Here is an 18693-nt window from a genome sequence, read left to right on the forward strand (position 1 = left end):
ATGTATATATCAACGACTCAAGCACCTACGCGAATTAAAAGGCTACGCATTAAACCACTGAACAAAAATCGGGTAACAGCCTCAACTCGAAAACTTGCCCAAAACTTTGTCTGATAAGTGCAAATATTGGCAATCCGTTGTGTTGTTTGTATTCTTCAGCGACACACACACACCAACGCGACCTACTAGAAGTAAGCTACGCAGGTAGAGTACTGCACGACGATGGGCAATGTGCCTAAGACCGTGTCTGACGCTATGATCGACGCTATGATCGAGAGTCTGTTATATTGATAGAATCACCGATAGGAACAACCACGGCACAGCTCACCCCAGCAGCTGCGCAGCCGTATACCACGGAACAAAATTACGTTATGGCAAACCTAGCCAATCAGGAACTAGGCTGGAACGTTAAAATTATGATACAAAAATGTACAAATATTGTAATAACGAAGTTTTGTCATTGAATTAACGTGATCATGATGAGGACGTTAGATTGCCTTGAAAATCGCATAATGCCCTGAAGCCAACAAACTTGCTCAATTAACGAACCTTTATAATTAACCACTAATGAAGGTTTGGAAAATGTGAAGCGAGAGCGCAGATATTGCAATTTTATAAGAAGTTTTGTCCTTGATATTAACGTGATCATAGGATTTTGAAGGGGACGCTAGAATGCCTTGAAAAGGCGACATATTAAAACATAATGCCTTGTAGCCAACAAGCGTGCTTCCATTAACGAACCTCCGTAATGAAACGCTAATTAACTTTGGGAAAATGTGAAGCGAGAGCGCGGCTATTGTTTGAAAGAAAATTTGTCCTTTGAATGAAATTTTATCTGGTGAGTCTTTCGATATAGCCATTTTAAATTGGTTGGAATGGAAAAATAGAACTGGCCAGTATGATAATAGAAACGTTATGGTCCAATGCATGCTGGAAACTAACCAAATCCGTCGGAAATTTGCTTGCTCATAATTGAGGTTTAAACAGTAATGTGGCTGTTTTTCTAATAGTTTTGATAACAAAAAAGTAGAAAATGTAACAAGTTATAATGGGCTATGATTAACTGTAGACTGAAATTCATTTTATGCCGTTTATATTATTACCTGTGATTTAATTTCACTTTTATTTTAAATATAGAAGGGCAGCATACATTCCCACTTTGCAATATAATTAAAAGATTTTTGTTGGAACAAAAAGCGGTAAATATGTTTCAGGAAGTCCAAGATCGGTGCATGCCAAAGGTTGGGGGGGCGTGGTGGGTGGATGGGTGTTTCCCCTCGACATGGTTGGTTTCCCAGAATAGGCGGGATAATGTACTGCCATCTTAAATGGAATAGACCCTCGGTACCAGAATTTGCTAGTCGTTGTTGCTAATTAACTAATTGCACATGGAGGTTACAACTGGCTGCCTGCTGTCACTTATTAATCAGTCTGCCGGCATAATGTCTAGACTAACTAATACCTATTTAATAATATTATGCATTCGTTGGGTGTATAGATACTTCTACCCAGTTTTGTGCTTTGTGCATTTTTTTTTCAAATATAAAAAAAACACCAAATAATTATAAAATACCTTACTTGCTTGTAAATGAATAATAGCATCAGCAGCGGAAGCATCAGCAGTAATGCCGGCGAATGGGGGGTGATGGGGGATGACCAAAATCCAAAAATTGCCTGGCCGTGGCAATGCGAAAAGCGGTGGGGGGGGGGGGGCTGGACACCGCATTACACTAGGGGCTCTTCAAGATGTAGATGTATTATCAATATGTATACTCTTTCCTACATCAAAACGGCGCATTTTAAAAGCTTTTAATAGTGGTATTAATAAATGCCTTTGCAAAAAATAAAGAAAAGAGCCTGCTTGGTAACGGGGGTATTTGTACACTATCGTGTAAAATAGTATTAATTATCGTAGCATTTGAACAGCGACCCCATTCAAAGTATGGAACGAGCCCCCCCCCCCCCCCTCCCCCTTTATTTGACGGAGCCAAGTGTCGGGACAAAAAAAACCTGTCTACCTTTCAGCATTTATTTGCTTATCGGCACCCCTCCCCCCTGCAAAAATTCCTGGATCCGCCCCTGGGCTGCATCCCCGCATCACATCGCATTCTGGCGGAATGCCAAAATAAAATTCCAACATGTTTCTCGGGGTGCATAGGGTTAAAAAATATTCTGTCAACAAGTATAGTGTGGCGGGACTGTTCCCAAACCAAGTTATTCCTCGGACCAGGGACTACACGAAGCAGTCTAAAGGCTAAAGGATGCAGGCTCGTTTTGGGTGGAAATCTACCGCCGCAGGAATTGATCCCTAAACCTTCTGTTAATTAGGCAATAACACAATAACAAGGACAACTGGCAACTGAATGGTCTGTAATCTCAAGTAACAACGATGATTTATTTCAGAGACAACAATTAAATGATTAATTGATTTGGGAGTAATTGTCTTGCGTAGCTTTATTACAACCGGTGATTTTTGGAATATGAGCCCTATTTGCGGAGCTTATCGTAGCAATGCTTGCTCTCGCAAAGCCAACCGCCACAGCCATCAGAACGAGATGCCACAATCTGCCCTGGTTAGGGTCCCAGACCAACATGAAAACTAGTACCAGCAGGTAAGTAGCGCCCCCAACGATGAAGAGTGCAAACCTGCTGACGCACTTCATCAGCCGACCAATCAGGAAGGATGAGATGCAGCTGGAGACGGAACTGCCCATCATGACGTAGCCGACAACCTCGTGTGCAACCAACGAAAAACTATGTGACCAAAGTTAGTGGATACGAGCAGATAATTTCAGACCACTGCAATAACGGAATCAATACACTATTTGATTTACAAAATGCCTATCTACAGGGTCTATATACATGCTGAGGTTCAAGTCACCATACGTCTAACTTAACTTTTGCAGTGGTTAGTTTTAATTTGGTTGGCAAATTGCACAACATGTAAAACCGATAAATCCAAGCCTGTTTCGGTGAATCTTTCGGTTGTGCGCAGGCGTGATCATTTGGCATGTTAGTCTGGTTCCCAGACCAAACGATTCTGACTATTTCTGATGAATCTTAGGTCAGGTAGCCTCCGGTAATACATTGTACATGTATTACAATTTACGTCACGTGACTAAAACGGGAGGAATTCCTCCTTTTTACGAAAATGTCCGAAGTTTGCCGAATTTTGTCGACAATCGGATAGCGCCCGAGTATTTCCGAGTATAATATTGTTTTAGTTAACTGTTTATTGCTTATTAAAAACTTTTTTTAATGAGTTGATAATTAATATTCATTGCTTTTATTTAGAAAACTTGAAATTCAACGACAATTTTGTGCATCGATCGGATCGTATGCGCGAACTTTTTGCTTCGTCATGTACTATTTTAAATTTGACGACCGTTACTGAGATTTTCCAAAACTCGGTCTTCATTCGGTTCCGCCTGCTAACAGTGCTATTTGGGTGCCTAATTTTCAAGATCCCAGGTCAACATTAGTCAATATTTTCTTACAGAAAAATCAAACTATATTATCATAACTGTATGATATATGAAGCAAGTGATTTATTTTAAAAATTTGATAGGAACGTTAAAAGCTTTAAGTGATAAAGCAAATTCGGAAACGAAGCCGAGCTTTGAAAAAAAGGCCGTCAATGTCGTCATGCCGGTTTATTTTTAGCCACGGAGGCTGCCTGACCTACAATTTAGACGTGTGGACGTCGGGGGAAATTGTCAGGTCGGGGAACCAGTCTATCGGCATGTCTGCTACCACCAAGAGTTCAAACCCACCTTTGTAAAATGGCCGCCCATTAACATCACATCCACTCCCAAGTACAACAGCGTTGGTATGAGCATTGCAATGCTCGGGTTAGTCATCAGGCGGAAGGTGGCGGCAAGCTTTGACTTGAGTAGGATTGAAGCTGAGTGATTTTACGTTTTTATTTCGGTCCTCAAAGTTTTCACGGAACATGGGCGCCGCCATCTTGGATTGAGTGCGCCCTCGCATGTTACTTATTTATTTATTTATTTTAAAATGAGGTCTCGGTCTCGGTCTCGGTCTCGGACTATGAGGTTTCGGTCTCGGTCTCGGTCTCGAATGGGGAATTAGTCTCGGTCTTGGTCTCGGTCTCAGACTATGAGGTCTCGGTCTTGGTCTCGGTCTAGGACTCTGAGGTCTTGACTCCAACACTGTCGAGAGGGCCGTAATATTAAAGATATTACAATAAAGATACATGTATTGTGCCTACAAAGTTCAAGGCAGTGTTGATAGGATACGCCCTACGAGTCAGAAGGGATTGAAATATGAAAAATTAAATCAAACCTCTTCGTGACGTGACAATGGAAGGGAAGCCTAAAGAGTCATTTGCCCATAGAATACACGCATAAATACATCCTAGCCGGTACAGATACAACTTAACGGAGCGTCGCGATCCGATGTGTACACTTGGCTCGGTGATTATGATACTGAAACTGCGATCTTTAAGCTCCTTGTCTCAGGGCCTTATTGCCTTAATTATATACAAACAGCTAGTAAACAGAGCAAAACAACAAAAGTATTGTATAGGATGGGACGTTGGGTTCTATAGCAATGGGTCAGTGTTGCTAGGCGCTCTCTGGTCGTAAAATAAAGTTGGTACAGACGATAACGGTACCTTGATTACGAGACTTTGCTAAATACGCGGATAGAAGTACAAAGTGGGATTTTCTTCTCTCCATTTCTGATGTATTTAATCATTACAATCAAATATGGACAGGCAGCAAGTCGTTTTGTACACGTCATTTTTAATACGCAAAGCACATCAACTGATCAACTAAAAAATTAAACGAGTGAATGTTTCTATGGTTTTTTTTTTATTTCACAAGCATGTTCATATTCACAAAGCGTATACAATCATTTGAATTATAATTGAACAATATTGGTAAGTATGTGCTTCAATGAGATAAATATTGCTTCCTCTTAGCTTCTTGTTATGGCAGCTCGGCATCAAATGAACATAACACTTTATGTGTTAATACTCATGTAGTTTTCTTCTTAATACAAATTGACCCTTAGTTTGAAATTAGGGTATTTTGATGACCCATACATCCTAGTAATCACGTGTCAAAATGATATAACTGATAAAAATATTGTCTAAAACTATATCAATTAATATAAGATTTGAGGCTTTGCATGGTGGGGTATCGGTATCGTTTCGGTTTGCGGTAACACCATGTGGTAATAACTACTGCTTAGAAGATATTAGTTCTGAGAAGAACTTGTCCTGCTCATTATCAACTTTGCTAAGTAGCTCTAGTCATCGTCAGTCTCCTGACGATGACTAGAGTAGGCTAGTCGAAACGTTGAGACCAAAGACAAGTTCGTATAGAACTTACAGCAGGACTGTTCTTAACAGAACAAAAACCTCTTAGCAAAGTTGAAAATGAGCAGGACAAGTTCTTCTCAGAACTAATATCTTCTAAGCAGTAGTTATTACCACATGGTGTTATATCAATTAACTTTGTTACACATAAATCTATACACGTATTTGTATTTAAATATTTTCCATATCGAACACCACAATTACAAATGCCAATAAAGATGTTGCATTACGGCAGCAATACACTACACACCTGATACTATTCACCTAAAGTATTATATGACTATCTGATATCGTGACAGTGACAGCAAAACATACATCGGTTCATGACATGCTTAAACATAATTAAGCAAAGACTACATTCAACACCAGTTCATACTTTTTTTTCTTCTTTTTTTTCTTTTTTTTCATTTATATATTTATATTTACATTGAATACTATTTATTTTTTGTGTAGACATTTCGAGCATGGGTTGGCAGGCTTTAGGGCTACAGTGTTTCAGTACACTTTTGTTTACCCTGGTCGGTTTGGAATGTTATATTGTTTTTGTTTTCTGTCCCTCTATCTCCTCTCCCCTGTCAAACTCCCTTCCCTCCCCCTCCCACGACCCATTCCTACTCGCATTCTTCAGTCTTGTCTGGTCTTACTTTTCAATTTCCAATTTTTGTTTACTGTTTACTTTTTATTTGCTTTGTCAATGTACCTTTGTTCATTTGTTGGCCGAATAAATAATAATAATAATAATACTTGGAACGAAAGCGAACGCGACCTTGTGACATCATGCCAAGTTTTCCTGCCGGGAATTCGCAAAAGTTGAACACATTTCAACACCAAGGCAATTCGTAGCGAATGCTTTCCTTACGTCAAATGCACTTCGCAGTTGCATACGTGTAAAATATGAACCGGACTTTAAACTCAAAGTTTGATCACTAAAAAGATTTGAATTCTCGAGATGGTTTGCCACTAGCCATTTCGATTTTCTTATTTTGTGTGTGAAATATCACGTTTTATCAATTCATAAACAGCGTAAACTTAATATATACAATAAAAAACAACTATGCAACAAAAATACTGCAAAATTTAGACGTTTCTGTTTAGAGCGGAAATACTTTTAAAAATATATATATATACTTTACTTTTACTATTCATTAGGTGATTTTTTTCTTTTTTTGACTTTTTTTAAATTTCAGATAATCTTGTTTATATTGCATTCCATGTAGGAAACTTGCCGATAATAGGTTCATTAATTTTAATATAAACTGTGAACATTACCCTAATGTATTGGTTTTCCCGGCTATTTTAAAAAATATTGCATTCAAATTCACCAACTCTAACATTCAATTTCGTCCGGGCAAAATTTCACACCCGTTATCAAATTCAATTTAGTCATTTACCATTCAATTTCAAAGTTTGGTCACGCTCTTTAGTCACCTGCTCGAGAATATTCGCCATCACTAAGCTGTTGCCAAATGGCAGCATTCAGAGATCGAATTCGTCTTATATAAATCAATCACACGATTTGAATTTCTGAATAACGTCTTCGGCGTAGATGAGACAAAATTGAATAACCCGAGAAAAAAGTGTGTGCTTATTGTTTCAATTTGCTTGAACTGAATTTGAAATTGTCTGACAAAAGACAAAATTAAACATAGAATTAAACGAAATTAAACTTAATCGATGTTGATTAACCAATTTAAATATTACAAACAGTAAATTCGAATGACAAACGTTTTAAAATAGCCGGTAAAACCTATATTGTTTTTCCGGGAGCTACTTCTTAAGCTAAAGACAAAACAACTCATAAGAGTCCGTAGTGGTTATTCTAAATATTCAGTGTATCCTTACTTTGTGTAAATATTCCTCCTACAAAGCATGGTATTTATTATCAACCTTAATATTATCTACCGTCGCATTTACTTTTATATAGAGTGAAATTTTGTCAGCGTTATCGGAGAGAATCACCTGAATGCTTCAGCTGAATTAACCACGACGACATCCAAGCAGCTCCAATCGCAGAGCGGGATAAAAATACGATCCAGTAGGCTCAATGCGTACTACCGTGGCGACCACACTCTCATCAAACAGGTTAGTGACCGGGGTGTCGATATCGGTGTTACCGATGAACACCTGAAATGAATCCCAACGCAATAAACGAAGATTTGTATAAAAATAGCCTACTTGTAGTAAAGTCTAGGACCAAAACTACAAAAAAAGTGGGCATTCTTAGCTGACGGGGTCTTCCTTCGAAACAGAATTTCAACAAACCGTAATAACTATATAAAGTAAACTGCTTGTCTTGGGTGGGCACTCACTTTTCTGATCATTCTCAGCCATGTTATAGACATAATGACTTATTATAGACATTATAAACATAAGTTTCTGTTTCAGCTTCAGAGCGTTTTGCTATTTTGGGGCCAAAATCTGGACTAACTTGGACTAAATTGGTTTTGTTTAAGCGTGTGAAATTTTTCGTGGACGAAATTGAATGATAAAGTTGGTGAATTTGAATGAAAAATCTTTTAAAATAGCTGATAAAACCAATCAAAAGCAGGACATGCTTTTTTGTTCACACGCGGTATAATCAGACGCGATTTCAGAATGGCTAAATGGTTGCATGAGCATGAAACCGTACAAAGTCGTAAATAATGAAGTTATCATATTGCAATAAAAGCCCAAACAAAAGCCCAAACGAAGTTAAATGTAGCTTACAGCAAGACTTAGTAAAGATTGATGTTTACCTTGATGTTTCCTTTTCCATCCGTCACGTGTTCACGGTCGGATGAGGGCTGCTTCTTATACGCCACCTTGTACGCTGTCACATACGAATCGATGCCGTCGCCTTGTGTGGTGACCCCAGTCACCACTGTACTCTGGACGAGGTCCACCTCGATCCAGGGATTGGCGTCGCCACTGTACACATAGTGAAGAGAGGATGAGGAACAATGAAATAACAATACTCCGCAAATCCGCTTGTGGAATGGATTTGAAAATCAAATATTATTATTGAAGCTTGTTACATTGTGCAATTCAAATGCGCATGAGTCCGGGTTGGGCTTTGGCCGGGGATGATAACTTTTTTTATATTATGGAAAGGAGAACCATTGCAAAAAAGAAAAGCATTGCCAAACAAAATAAAACAAAACGTACAGGAACAAAACCCCACTGAGGCAATTAGATGTTCATTAATTAAACACATTCAGGAGGGTTTTGTGGCATTGTAATGATACAGAGTGAATATGAGAGTGAAGTGTCAGGTGTAGTATTTCCCTTCGATACCTACCTCGAGGTTGCCCATCCGTTGTCATGGTTGAGGCGTCCATAATAAGCACGGCAACAGGTGTAACTACCGGACGCCGTGATGCGATCACCTTGGATTGTCCCGTCCTCCATACCAAGGGGTTGCGGACTGGAACACTCTGCTGGCAACAAATGAGTAAGCAAATGAAATATTTATTCATATTCATAGTTTAAAAAAAAACAGTGATATTGAGAGAATGATAATTTGATCGTAACTGCAAATTTTACCTTACAAACATTAGATTGATAGTAGGGCCTCGTTATTGCAAATAAGAAAAAGCCCCCCCCCCTCGAATTTGGCGGTCAGAAACATTTTGAAAATTGGGAGAAAATACAATGAGCATGACAATACACCAATGGATTTTCCGTTCATCTTTGTTGGGTTTACTCTGGGGGGGGGGGGTGCACAAAAACACCTGAAGGGATTTTCTTTCAATTGGGAGAAGTTGGGTAAGCAGCTTTCGATGAAACTTGATTAACGGATAAAAAAAAAATTAAATGTTCAAACTCAATGCAATAACCTTGTAATAGAACAGATCCATATGCTTATTTGTCAAACCTACGCTTTGGGATATCTTAACCCTGCGTAGATTGACCTCCGTACCTTGGGTACGCAGGTGACCGAATTTTTTGGTGAAAAAAAATGAGGGCCAATGACGGTCACCTTCCATCTAACCCTCATTCAACCCATGCCACATCAGATGGTTCAATGAACTTTGCAGCCAGGGCTTCACCCAAGCCGTGTCAACAAACTTTCGACCAGGCATCCTGCCAAGTCTCATTGAAACATATACAAACACCTGTAACTTGACACAGCCATCTCCCTTCATAGCCGCAAACCACAGCCGCCAGTCAATTATCTTTTAAGTGCACTGTCTGGCAACTGCCTGGACACTGTCTGGCATGTGGCTTTTTGTTGTTTTGACATGAATAGGGTCTTGCGTAGTGCGGGGAAGTACCTGTGGCCCAAAGGGCCACCGTTGGCCAGTTCTGATAAACATTTTGTGTAAACGCTGCGCAGGGTTAAGACGACTTAAAGTTAGGTATGTTTCCACGAGTCAGATAAAGTGGGTTTCTTCGTACCAGCCGAAGTAGGTTTCTCCGCACCAGCTGGGGTAGGTTTCTCCGTACCAGCTGAGGTAGATTTCTCCGTATCGGCTGGGGTAGGTTTCCCCTTACCAGCTGGGGTAGGTTTTAGATTGATTGTAGGGCCTCGTTATTGCAAATATAAAAAAGCCTCCCCTTCCCTCGAATTCGGCAGTGAGAAACATTTTGAATTTGGGAGAAAAATTCAATGTGCATGACCATGCAACAAAGGATTTTTTAATCTTTTTTTTTTTGAATTTACTCTGGGGAGTTGCTAGACTTGATGACAAGTCGTTAGAAACCCGTATTTTGTCCTTGACCTTCAGTCGAGCTCCATCGGCGCGGCTGGTATACGACTAGTACCCAATCGGCGGGGTTGCGACAAATCTAACGACTTGACGATTACGTTCTAGCAACGTTATTCATATATGCAAGCAGTGCAATACATATGCAGTGAATTTTTCCGGTGAGATCCAATCGCGCACCGCTATGCAAATGAGGTCTCATTGATTCATTTCGTTAGATGTGGAGTTCTTCTCAATACGTCAGGGACATGTTTGCAATTCTGGCGACGTTTTAACGACCAATACACTCAGCTTGCTCCATTGTGTATAGAAAAGAAATGTATCATTGTGATAAACTTGATTTATTTGAGTCGTGTATGCCCTTTAATGAGTTTTGTGATGTTACACAACACAAAGTACAAACCCTCGAAGGAATGAGAATGATTTTCCGTGCCGGCCTAGAATACACTCTGGAATCTGAACCAATCAGAGTGCTTCCATAGAATTCGCAAAATATCAAAATCAAAATACTCCCATATGTTGTGTACAAAATTGAAAACGTTTTCTCCAAGTCGGTAATTTATCAGAAATAGTCAGCATCATTTGGTCTGGGAACCAGACTGCGCGCATTGCAGAGATAGTTTGCGTGCGTGGAGCCAGTAACCGGTTACCGTACTCAAAACAACTACCGACTTGGCACCAAGTCTAGGGAGTTGCACGAAAACACCTAAATGTTTTGTTCGAATTGAAAGAGTCGTGTAACATTGTTGAAGCAAACAAGCAAACAGGAAACATATCTCATTTTAGCAGTCGTTTAACGTCATTTGCAGCCTTCGATGGACCTTGATATTCGGTAAACAAAAAAGTTCGATCTCAATACAACACAAACCTGTGATAGAATATATCCGCATGCTTGTTTGTCATACCTAAGATATGGGTGATCGTAGGACGACTTACCAGCTGGGGTGGGTTGCCTCCTTCCCGGGCAACGCTTCCGTATCTCTTGCATGACTTGCTTCATCCAGTCATCCGGATGATCAGGATCCGGTTCCGGTGGGGGACCGGAGTAACACACCCTCTGCTGGCTCTCCACACCAACCAACAGCACTTTGGAATTAGTTAAATCAAAACATAGCTGCAAGCCAACAATGCCATGATGGTCACTCTATAAAACAATGTGGCTAATAAAATATCAACTTGGTATTTTTACAACTATACGACAATCAGAAGGAAACAATGTATGTTTCAGGTGTAAGACTACTGCATTAGAGGCCATTCAAAACGTTTGATGTTTTTAAAGTTCGAGATTCACTTCTTCTTTTTTTGCAATTAAAAAGATAGAACATAGCTTATTTGACTTACCAATTCAAATTTGTGCATGTGTTCCAATTCGTAAACCCTTTACCCATACCGCACTGGTACAGTATGCATTCGGTACATGTACAACATACCGTGTATTGTGTAAAAGTCCATCGGAGCACCACATGCATGAAGACCAGTAAAGCTAGACTAATAGCCTAAATCCGCCTCTTAGGTCCGACACTTCATAAGTCCGACGCCTCATAAGTCCGGAATTTCAGACTTCAATGAGGTGTCGGACCTATGAGGCGTTGGACTTGTGAGTGGACCCCCGATATCCGGCCTTACAGTACGCTTTAAAGGGGCACAACATTAGAAACACACTCTTGGAAAAAAATGGTCTGGATAACTCATTCTTTATGATTAGACTTGCGGTTTTGCCGAAGTCAGTTGAGCGTGATCGGCTGACTAATAAGTTTTACGCACAAAACCCCGAGCCAATGAGGTTTCGTATAGAAAGCTGGCCGAACCACTTTTTGCGAGAGTGTGCCGGTAATTGCTAAGCCTGCATACTGCCAAATTTACCAATGCCATCCCTATATTTTCTCGTGCTAATAGGACCCATTGTTGGACCTTAATTTTATCAAATCTGCTCTTAGATAATAGCCCAAAAGCTAGGGAGATGATCCTGGGCTATATTCGCGCGATTCCACCGATTTTTAAACTAGACGGTCTCGTTTTTTACAAAAAAAATGTGGGGTCACTTTTTATGCATGCAAACGACTCGCGTAGAAATTTTTGAAAGCCTAATCAAAATTATTGCGCCCGTTGTCGGTCTTATTGAGCCATTCTGATATATCTTCTGTCCAGCCCCCCCCCCCCCATCCCCTCCCCACACACACACCGGGAAAAAAAATAGTAATTAAATACTGTTTAAAAATGTGCTCTTATTCAGAAATGTATGAAACATAATATCCAAACTGATTGGATGTTTCCAAAGTGTCTTCCCCATATGCAGAAGTTCTTTTTTAAAAGCCCATCAGAGAAAGCTGGCCGAATCACTTTTTGCGAGAGTGTGCCGGTAATGTAGGTCCTGAAATCCCCGAAAATGTCATGTTTTGGATTGTTTACTCAGCCTATTTCAATCATCTGGTTTAAAGAAAACCAACTTAATGTCTTACCATTCCAGAGAAAAGACGAAAAAAACCACTTGTTTACATCGGACACGACGGAGTACAAATACGTTTTTCGTGTCGTTCTCAGTGTACGATATATACAAGTTGTGTGTCCAAAATTCGTTCTCGCACGCAAAATACAGGAACAACACAAAAACGCCCAGTTTTTAGAGGATAGTTGTGTGGATGATTCTATCCTATTTTTAAATGTTATCTCCGATTAACATCATCTCGTTCAAGTGCTGTTCCAAGTCCCAGTGTCCCTTCAACGCAACATACGTGTACGTGTATGCACTATAACAATGACTTTATTCAGTGTATGCATTACGCGCGCGCGGTATGTATGTAAAGTACGTTTGGACACACACGATTGGACCAATCTAAAAAAAAAAACATCTGGTTAGTGATTGGCTGTTTTCGGTAAAATGTCGCTCCAAAAGTCGAGTGGTAGATATAGCGGGAATATAACACACTCGCAAAAGAGTGAAATTTGTTTTGCGTCAAATGTTCTGGCCGCGGGAGAGTGACACGAAGAATGACTGGTTCAGTCGGTTAACTTTGCTCACTCAAAAAAGAGTGGTCATCGAATAACAAAAAAAAGTTAATGCGTTAACACTCGGACGAGAGAGTGAAGTTTTCACTATTTTGCATTTAGAGAGTATTGTAGAGTTTGCAGAATCCAGTATAGGTGGTGCTGATAACTTTTAGTGGAAGTTGGGGTCAGCGCAAGTCAGCGTGAAATTTGCGCGAAAAGTGCGTGCGTGCGCGCGCGCGGTTAGTTGCTGTACAGATCTTGGTTGTGAAGGTTGTTCTGAAAGGCCAGCTCCATATTGTGACGTGTGGTGCCAGCTCTCTTGCGTCAGGCTGGTTTGGTTGGTAGCGTGCCGTCCCGATGGTGTCCTATCCCTGCAGTGGTGGGCCACAGCACCAGGCTATCCCCGCTTTTCGGTTGACCGGATCAGCCAGTAGTAGTCAGGGCAGTGGAATGGGAGTGGGAACCAGGAATTGGAATGTGGAGTCGTAGGAAGTGGGTGGAGTCGGAATGTGGATGGAGTCGGAATGGGGCGGAATAGGCGGAGTCGGAATGTGGGCGGAGTCGGCGGAGTCGGAATTTGGGTGGAGCAACTTATCTCCCTTGGGACTTTGCCCTGGACTAAGTCCTAAGTAGACCCTATACCCTAAGACAGACTAGTAATTGGTGAACAGAAACAGTAATCAAGTACGGTGGTCATGCCTTTAATCATCATCATCCGTCATGTCATTCCACATAATCAAGAGCCTTAACAATTATTCTAATCATAAGAGAATCAAGCAATCAACTGACTAAATTCTAGCCCTGCAGCCCCTTTTATAGCCTTTGAGCCCCATAAGCTAGTGCACAACTTCTCTTTGCCATACAACAGCGCATAAACTCAATTGACCAATCAGAAACAAGGATTATATGCAAAGTGTGGGTGACTCACAGTGGTCTAGAGTATTTAAAACATACATTTGGTGACATTAATTCCTATTCCGTCACAGTATTTACACACCCCAGGCTCCACGTTGCGATTACCAGTATAGTTCAGATAAAGGTAAATCACAAGTAATACTGATATCGTGTGTTCATTGTTTGGATGTTTGGAGGAAAGAATTAGAAGTTAAGAAACCGGAATATTGGTGTCATTTGTGTCTATTCTGTCTGTCCACTGAATAAAATTGAACCCCCAAAAACGCTACATTGGTGGCAGCGGTGAGTCTGCTTCGAGTCCATTTTCTCGTAGTTACGATTCCCTGTTTGATCCACCGACATGTCAGACACCTACCCGATGCACCCTTCCACTCGTCCTTCCATGCCCCCTCCATCCGTTTCCCTCCCGACACCATAGTTCCATACAATTCCCCCATTTTCCCTGCCCCGCAAGGTGACATGTCAAGTTTTGTAGTTGACATCCCGCATGAAGTTCCCCGTGTAGCTTTTGACCCGGAGCACTCATTCCTGTCGCTACCGGGGATCCTCCCGCCAGCGACCGGCTCGTTGCAGTGGACAACCACAGGGTATCAGGCCGAGGCTTCCACGCCCACACCGTCACCCCACAGCAGAGCACTGGAGCAACCACTCTTTCACGGCGCCGCATCATACGACGGAGCCACCGATGCACTGATTGGTCCACCGATCGTTTCCTCACCACTCGTCGGTACAAGGCAGGTACTTGGAGTCAACGGGGACACGACAACCCAGCACAGCAATGGCTCCGCAGTGCAACCGTGGCACGACGGACAAGGGAGACTGCGCTTCGCTGGCGGTTCAATGATAATACCGACGGCTAGCGCACCGGATAGCGCTGCGACGGTTGTGGGGGCACTGACGGGTTAATCGGTTGCACCGACAGGTTCATCGTTCGTCAATCCACAATTCATAGGTGAGCACCACGAGCACGGAGCATGGGGCGTCGGTTCGGCGCAGCAACCCATGGGAGTCGGTCAGCGACCATGGAACGGTACACCAGGGTATGATTATGTTCGTGCCGCTGGCGGTTCAGGGGTCATACCGACGGCCAATGCGCCAGGTGGCGATGCGTCGGTTTTCGGAATAACGACGGGTTCATCGGTTGCACCGACCGGTTCAACGGTTGTCAATCAACAGTTTATCCGTGCACACAACGAGCACGGAGCCACAGGCGTTGGTTCGGCGCAGCAACACATCGGAGTTGGTCAGCGACCATGGAACGGTACACCAGGGTATGATAATGTTCGTGCCGCTGGCGGTTCAGGGGTCATACCGACGGCCAAAGCGCCAGGTGGCGATGCGTCGGTTTTCAGGGTATCGGCGAGTTCATCGGTTGCGCCGCCCGGTTCATCGGTTGTCAATCAACAGTTCGTCGGTGCACACAACGAGCACGGAGCCACAGGCGTCGGGTCGGCGCAGCAACACATTGCAGTAGGTCAGCGACCATGGAATGATACACCAGGAGTCGGTCAGCGAAATGTTCGTGCCGCTGGTGCTTTTCCACAACATTCAAACACAAGTACATTTGCAGCAGCTGCAGGGACTGTACATCGACCAGTGCAAAGGCGGTTGCGTCCACTTATGCGACCCGATAGATACAATGGGACGACTTCATGGACTGCATACTATCGACACTTTGAAATGTGTGCCAGTATTAACGGATGGGGGAGATAGAGAAAACGGAGTATCTTGCTGTATCCTTGGCCGGAGCAGCCCAACAGGTGCTGCAGGGTCAGACAAACGAGGGGACACCATTAACATTCAGCGGTCTGGCGAATGCTTTGAAAGCAAGGTTTGAACCAGATGGACGGAAGGAACTATATAGGGTGCAACTTAAGAACAGGCGCCAGAAAAATGGAGAGACTCTGTCGGAGCTCGCACAGGATATTTGGCTTCTCGTTGACAAGACTTTCGGCGAGCTTCCAGCCGCCGGGGTGTCAACAATGGCCAGAGATTATTTTCTTGATGCTTTGGCAGATGGAGACACGCGGACACGGACGCTTCAAATGCGTTCTTGTAATTTAGAAGAAGCACTCACAGCTGCGATCGAACTTGAAGCGATAAAAGGTGCTGAGCAGGAGAACAACACCAAGAGACTACGCTCCGTAGGGGGAGGGAAGGAACAGGTGGTTGTCAATGAGGTCAGCAAATGTGAACCCCACGACAGTACCGTATCCAAGCTTGAGCAGCGTATGGAACAGATAGGCAAACAGCAACAGTCTTTGATCCGACGAGAAAATTACTCCCGAAAGAACCAGAAAGGATGTTTCAAATGTGGTGAACAGGGCCACTTCAAGCGGGACTGCCCCAAATAGCGCACCCCAAGACAGAAACAGAACAGCAGGGAAACGAATAAAGACTGACTCCGAGGGCCGACGGTCAGCCAAGCACGAAAGGCCACCACAGAAAGTGTTTCATAGCGGAACCATAGCCCCGGTTGGGGCGGGCCTCCATGTAGCTGGGCACATCAACGGAACTCCAGTAGCAATGCTTCTCGATACGGGTGCTACTATCTCCATCGTTTCCAAAAGAGTGGTAGATCAGTTTGATAACAAGCCAATAATCACGAGTTCTAGCGTGCAAGTTTTCCAAGCAAACGAGACATTGCTAAGTGTTTATGGGGAGGCAACAGTCGAGCTTCAGCTAGGTGGTAGAAAAGTGCACCACGAAATGGTGATAGCTGATATTCATAATGACATTCTTCTTGGATTGGACTTCCTGGACAAGCACAACTGCGTCATCGACGTTGGAAGAAGACACCTCGTGTATGGAAATTTGGAAGTTCCTCTGAGAAACATCAACGTAAGACAACAGAGCTGCCGAGTGACGGTGAAAGATACAGTAGCTATTCCACCATTTTCTGAGATTGTTGTCGCAGGTGACATAGAGCGACAGAACTGTGCAGTTGGCATTGGGATTGTTGAACCGATCCAAAGCTTACTGAAGAAGCACAGCATACTTCTCGCCCCAGCAGTGACTCGGTATGATACGTCTTGGGTTCCGATTCGCATCTTAAACCCCAGTGAGGACACCGTTATCTTGCGAAAGGGAACAGCAGCGGGTTTGTTCCAGACCGTAGACGTTATTGGCCCCCAATTTCCAGCACAGGAGTGAGAACTGGTGAAACTGTCGTAGAAAGGGTTGAACAAGTTATGGCAGAGCAAAGGGGCAGATACACAGAATGGCCAACTCCCAGAAACAATGCAGGAAATGTTGCATCGTGCCTCGTCCCAATAAAGCGAGGAACAGAGGGACCGCATACACAGGCTTATTTGCGAACACCGAGATGTGTTTTCTCAACATAAAGGAGACATTGGTCTTACTTCTTTAACTGAACACTCTATAGACACCGGAAGTGCGAATCCCATAAGACAAGGGGCTCGTTGCATACCCCTCCTTCAGAAAGAGACGGTAGAGAAAGAAATCAAGAAGATGATGGACGGCAGCATCATAGAACCGGACTTTGGGCAGCGCCTATTGTGCTCGTGAAAAAAAAAGATGGTTCAGTTCGATTCTGCGTTGATTATCGTAGGCTCAACGCAATCACTAGAAAGGACGCTTTCCCAATACCCCGAATAGACGACTCATTCAAAACACTTGAAGGATCCAGATATTTTACAACATTGGACCTAGCCTCGGGGTATTGGCAAGTACCAATGAGCCCGGCAGACAAGGAAAAGACAGCTTTCTCAAGTCATTGCGGGCTGTACCAGTTTAGGGTCATGCCGTTTGGGCTTTGCAATGCCCCGTCGACCTTTGAACGTCTAATGGAGAGAGTCCTCCATGGGCTACAGTGGCAGATATGTCTTGTGTACCTAGATGACGTCATTATATTCTCCAAGACATTTGAGTCGCACATTGACAGACTGGGAGTGGTGCTAGATCGCATACGGCAGGCCGGACTGAAGCTCAAGCCGGATAAATGTCATCTGCTTCAGGAAGAGGTTTCCTACTTGGGGCATATTGTCTCGAAAGGGGGAGTCAAGACAGATCCAAGCAAGACGCGGCAAATCGAGGAATGGCCAGTACCAATAAACATACAGGAGGTGAGAAGTCCCTCGGGACTGGCATCATACTACAGGAGGTTTGTAGCTTCCTTTGCAGTAATCGCCAGACCACTTCACAAGCTTACAGAAAAAGACAAGGACTTCAGCTGGATGCATGACTGCCAATTGGCTTTCGAACAACTGAAACAGCGGCTCACTTCTGCTCTGGTTTTGGCTTACCCGAAACTTGACGCAGAATTCATTCTGGACACCGACGCCAGCAATAGCGGAATAGGTGCTGTTCTTAGCCAACTGCAAGATGGTCAGGAGCGCGTAATTGCTAACGCCAGTTGTGCCTTGTCAAAGCCAGAGCAAAATTACTGTGTAACGAGAAAGGAGTTGCTTGCTGTCGTACACTTCATCAAACACTTTCGACCTTACTTATATGGGTGCCGCTTTCTTCTTAGAACAGATCATGGATCTCTCCGATGGCTCTTCACTTTCAAAGAAACAGAGGGGCAGGTTGCAAGATGGCTGCAAGTGCTGGCAGAATATGACTTCAATATTGAACATTGACCGGGACGCAAGCACAGCAATGCCGATGCCGCGTCACGAAAGCTGTGCACTTGTACACGGTGTCAGAGCGACCAAGTTGAGCAAGGATACGACAGCAGGGAACAACCATCGCGTGAGGGACGGACACAAGTTAAGGGAGACCAGCACCATAGCACAAAGG

The 18693-nt window shown here is 43.1% G+C and overlaps 1 protein-coding gene across 1 annotated transcript; it reads right to left on the reverse strand.

Moving 5' to 3' along the window:
• Positions 1-7321: 7321 nt before the first annotated feature.
• Positions 7322-14348, reverse strand: LOC119731269 (EGF-like repeat and discoidin I-like domain-containing protein 3). The gene is made up of 5 exons (XM_038204402.1): positions 14288-14348; positions 10966-11115; positions 8622-8760; positions 8080-8251; positions 7322-7468 (listed from the first exon to the last, which is right to left on the reverse strand). The coding sequence occupies exons 1-5, from the start codon at positions 14346-14348 to the stop codon at positions 7322-7324; spliced, it is 669 nt and encodes a 222-aa protein (XP_038060330.1).
• Between the last annotated feature and the right edge of the window lie 4345 nt (positions 14349-18693).

Source organism: Patiria miniata, unplaced genomic scaffold, assembly GCF_015706575.1.
Source record: "Patiria miniata isolate m_02_andy unplaced genomic scaffold, ASM1570657v1 HiC_scaffold_1, whole genome shotgun sequence".
NCBI classification, from domain to species: Eukaryota; Metazoa; Echinodermata; class Asteroidea; order Valvatida; family Asterinidae; genus Patiria; species Patiria miniata.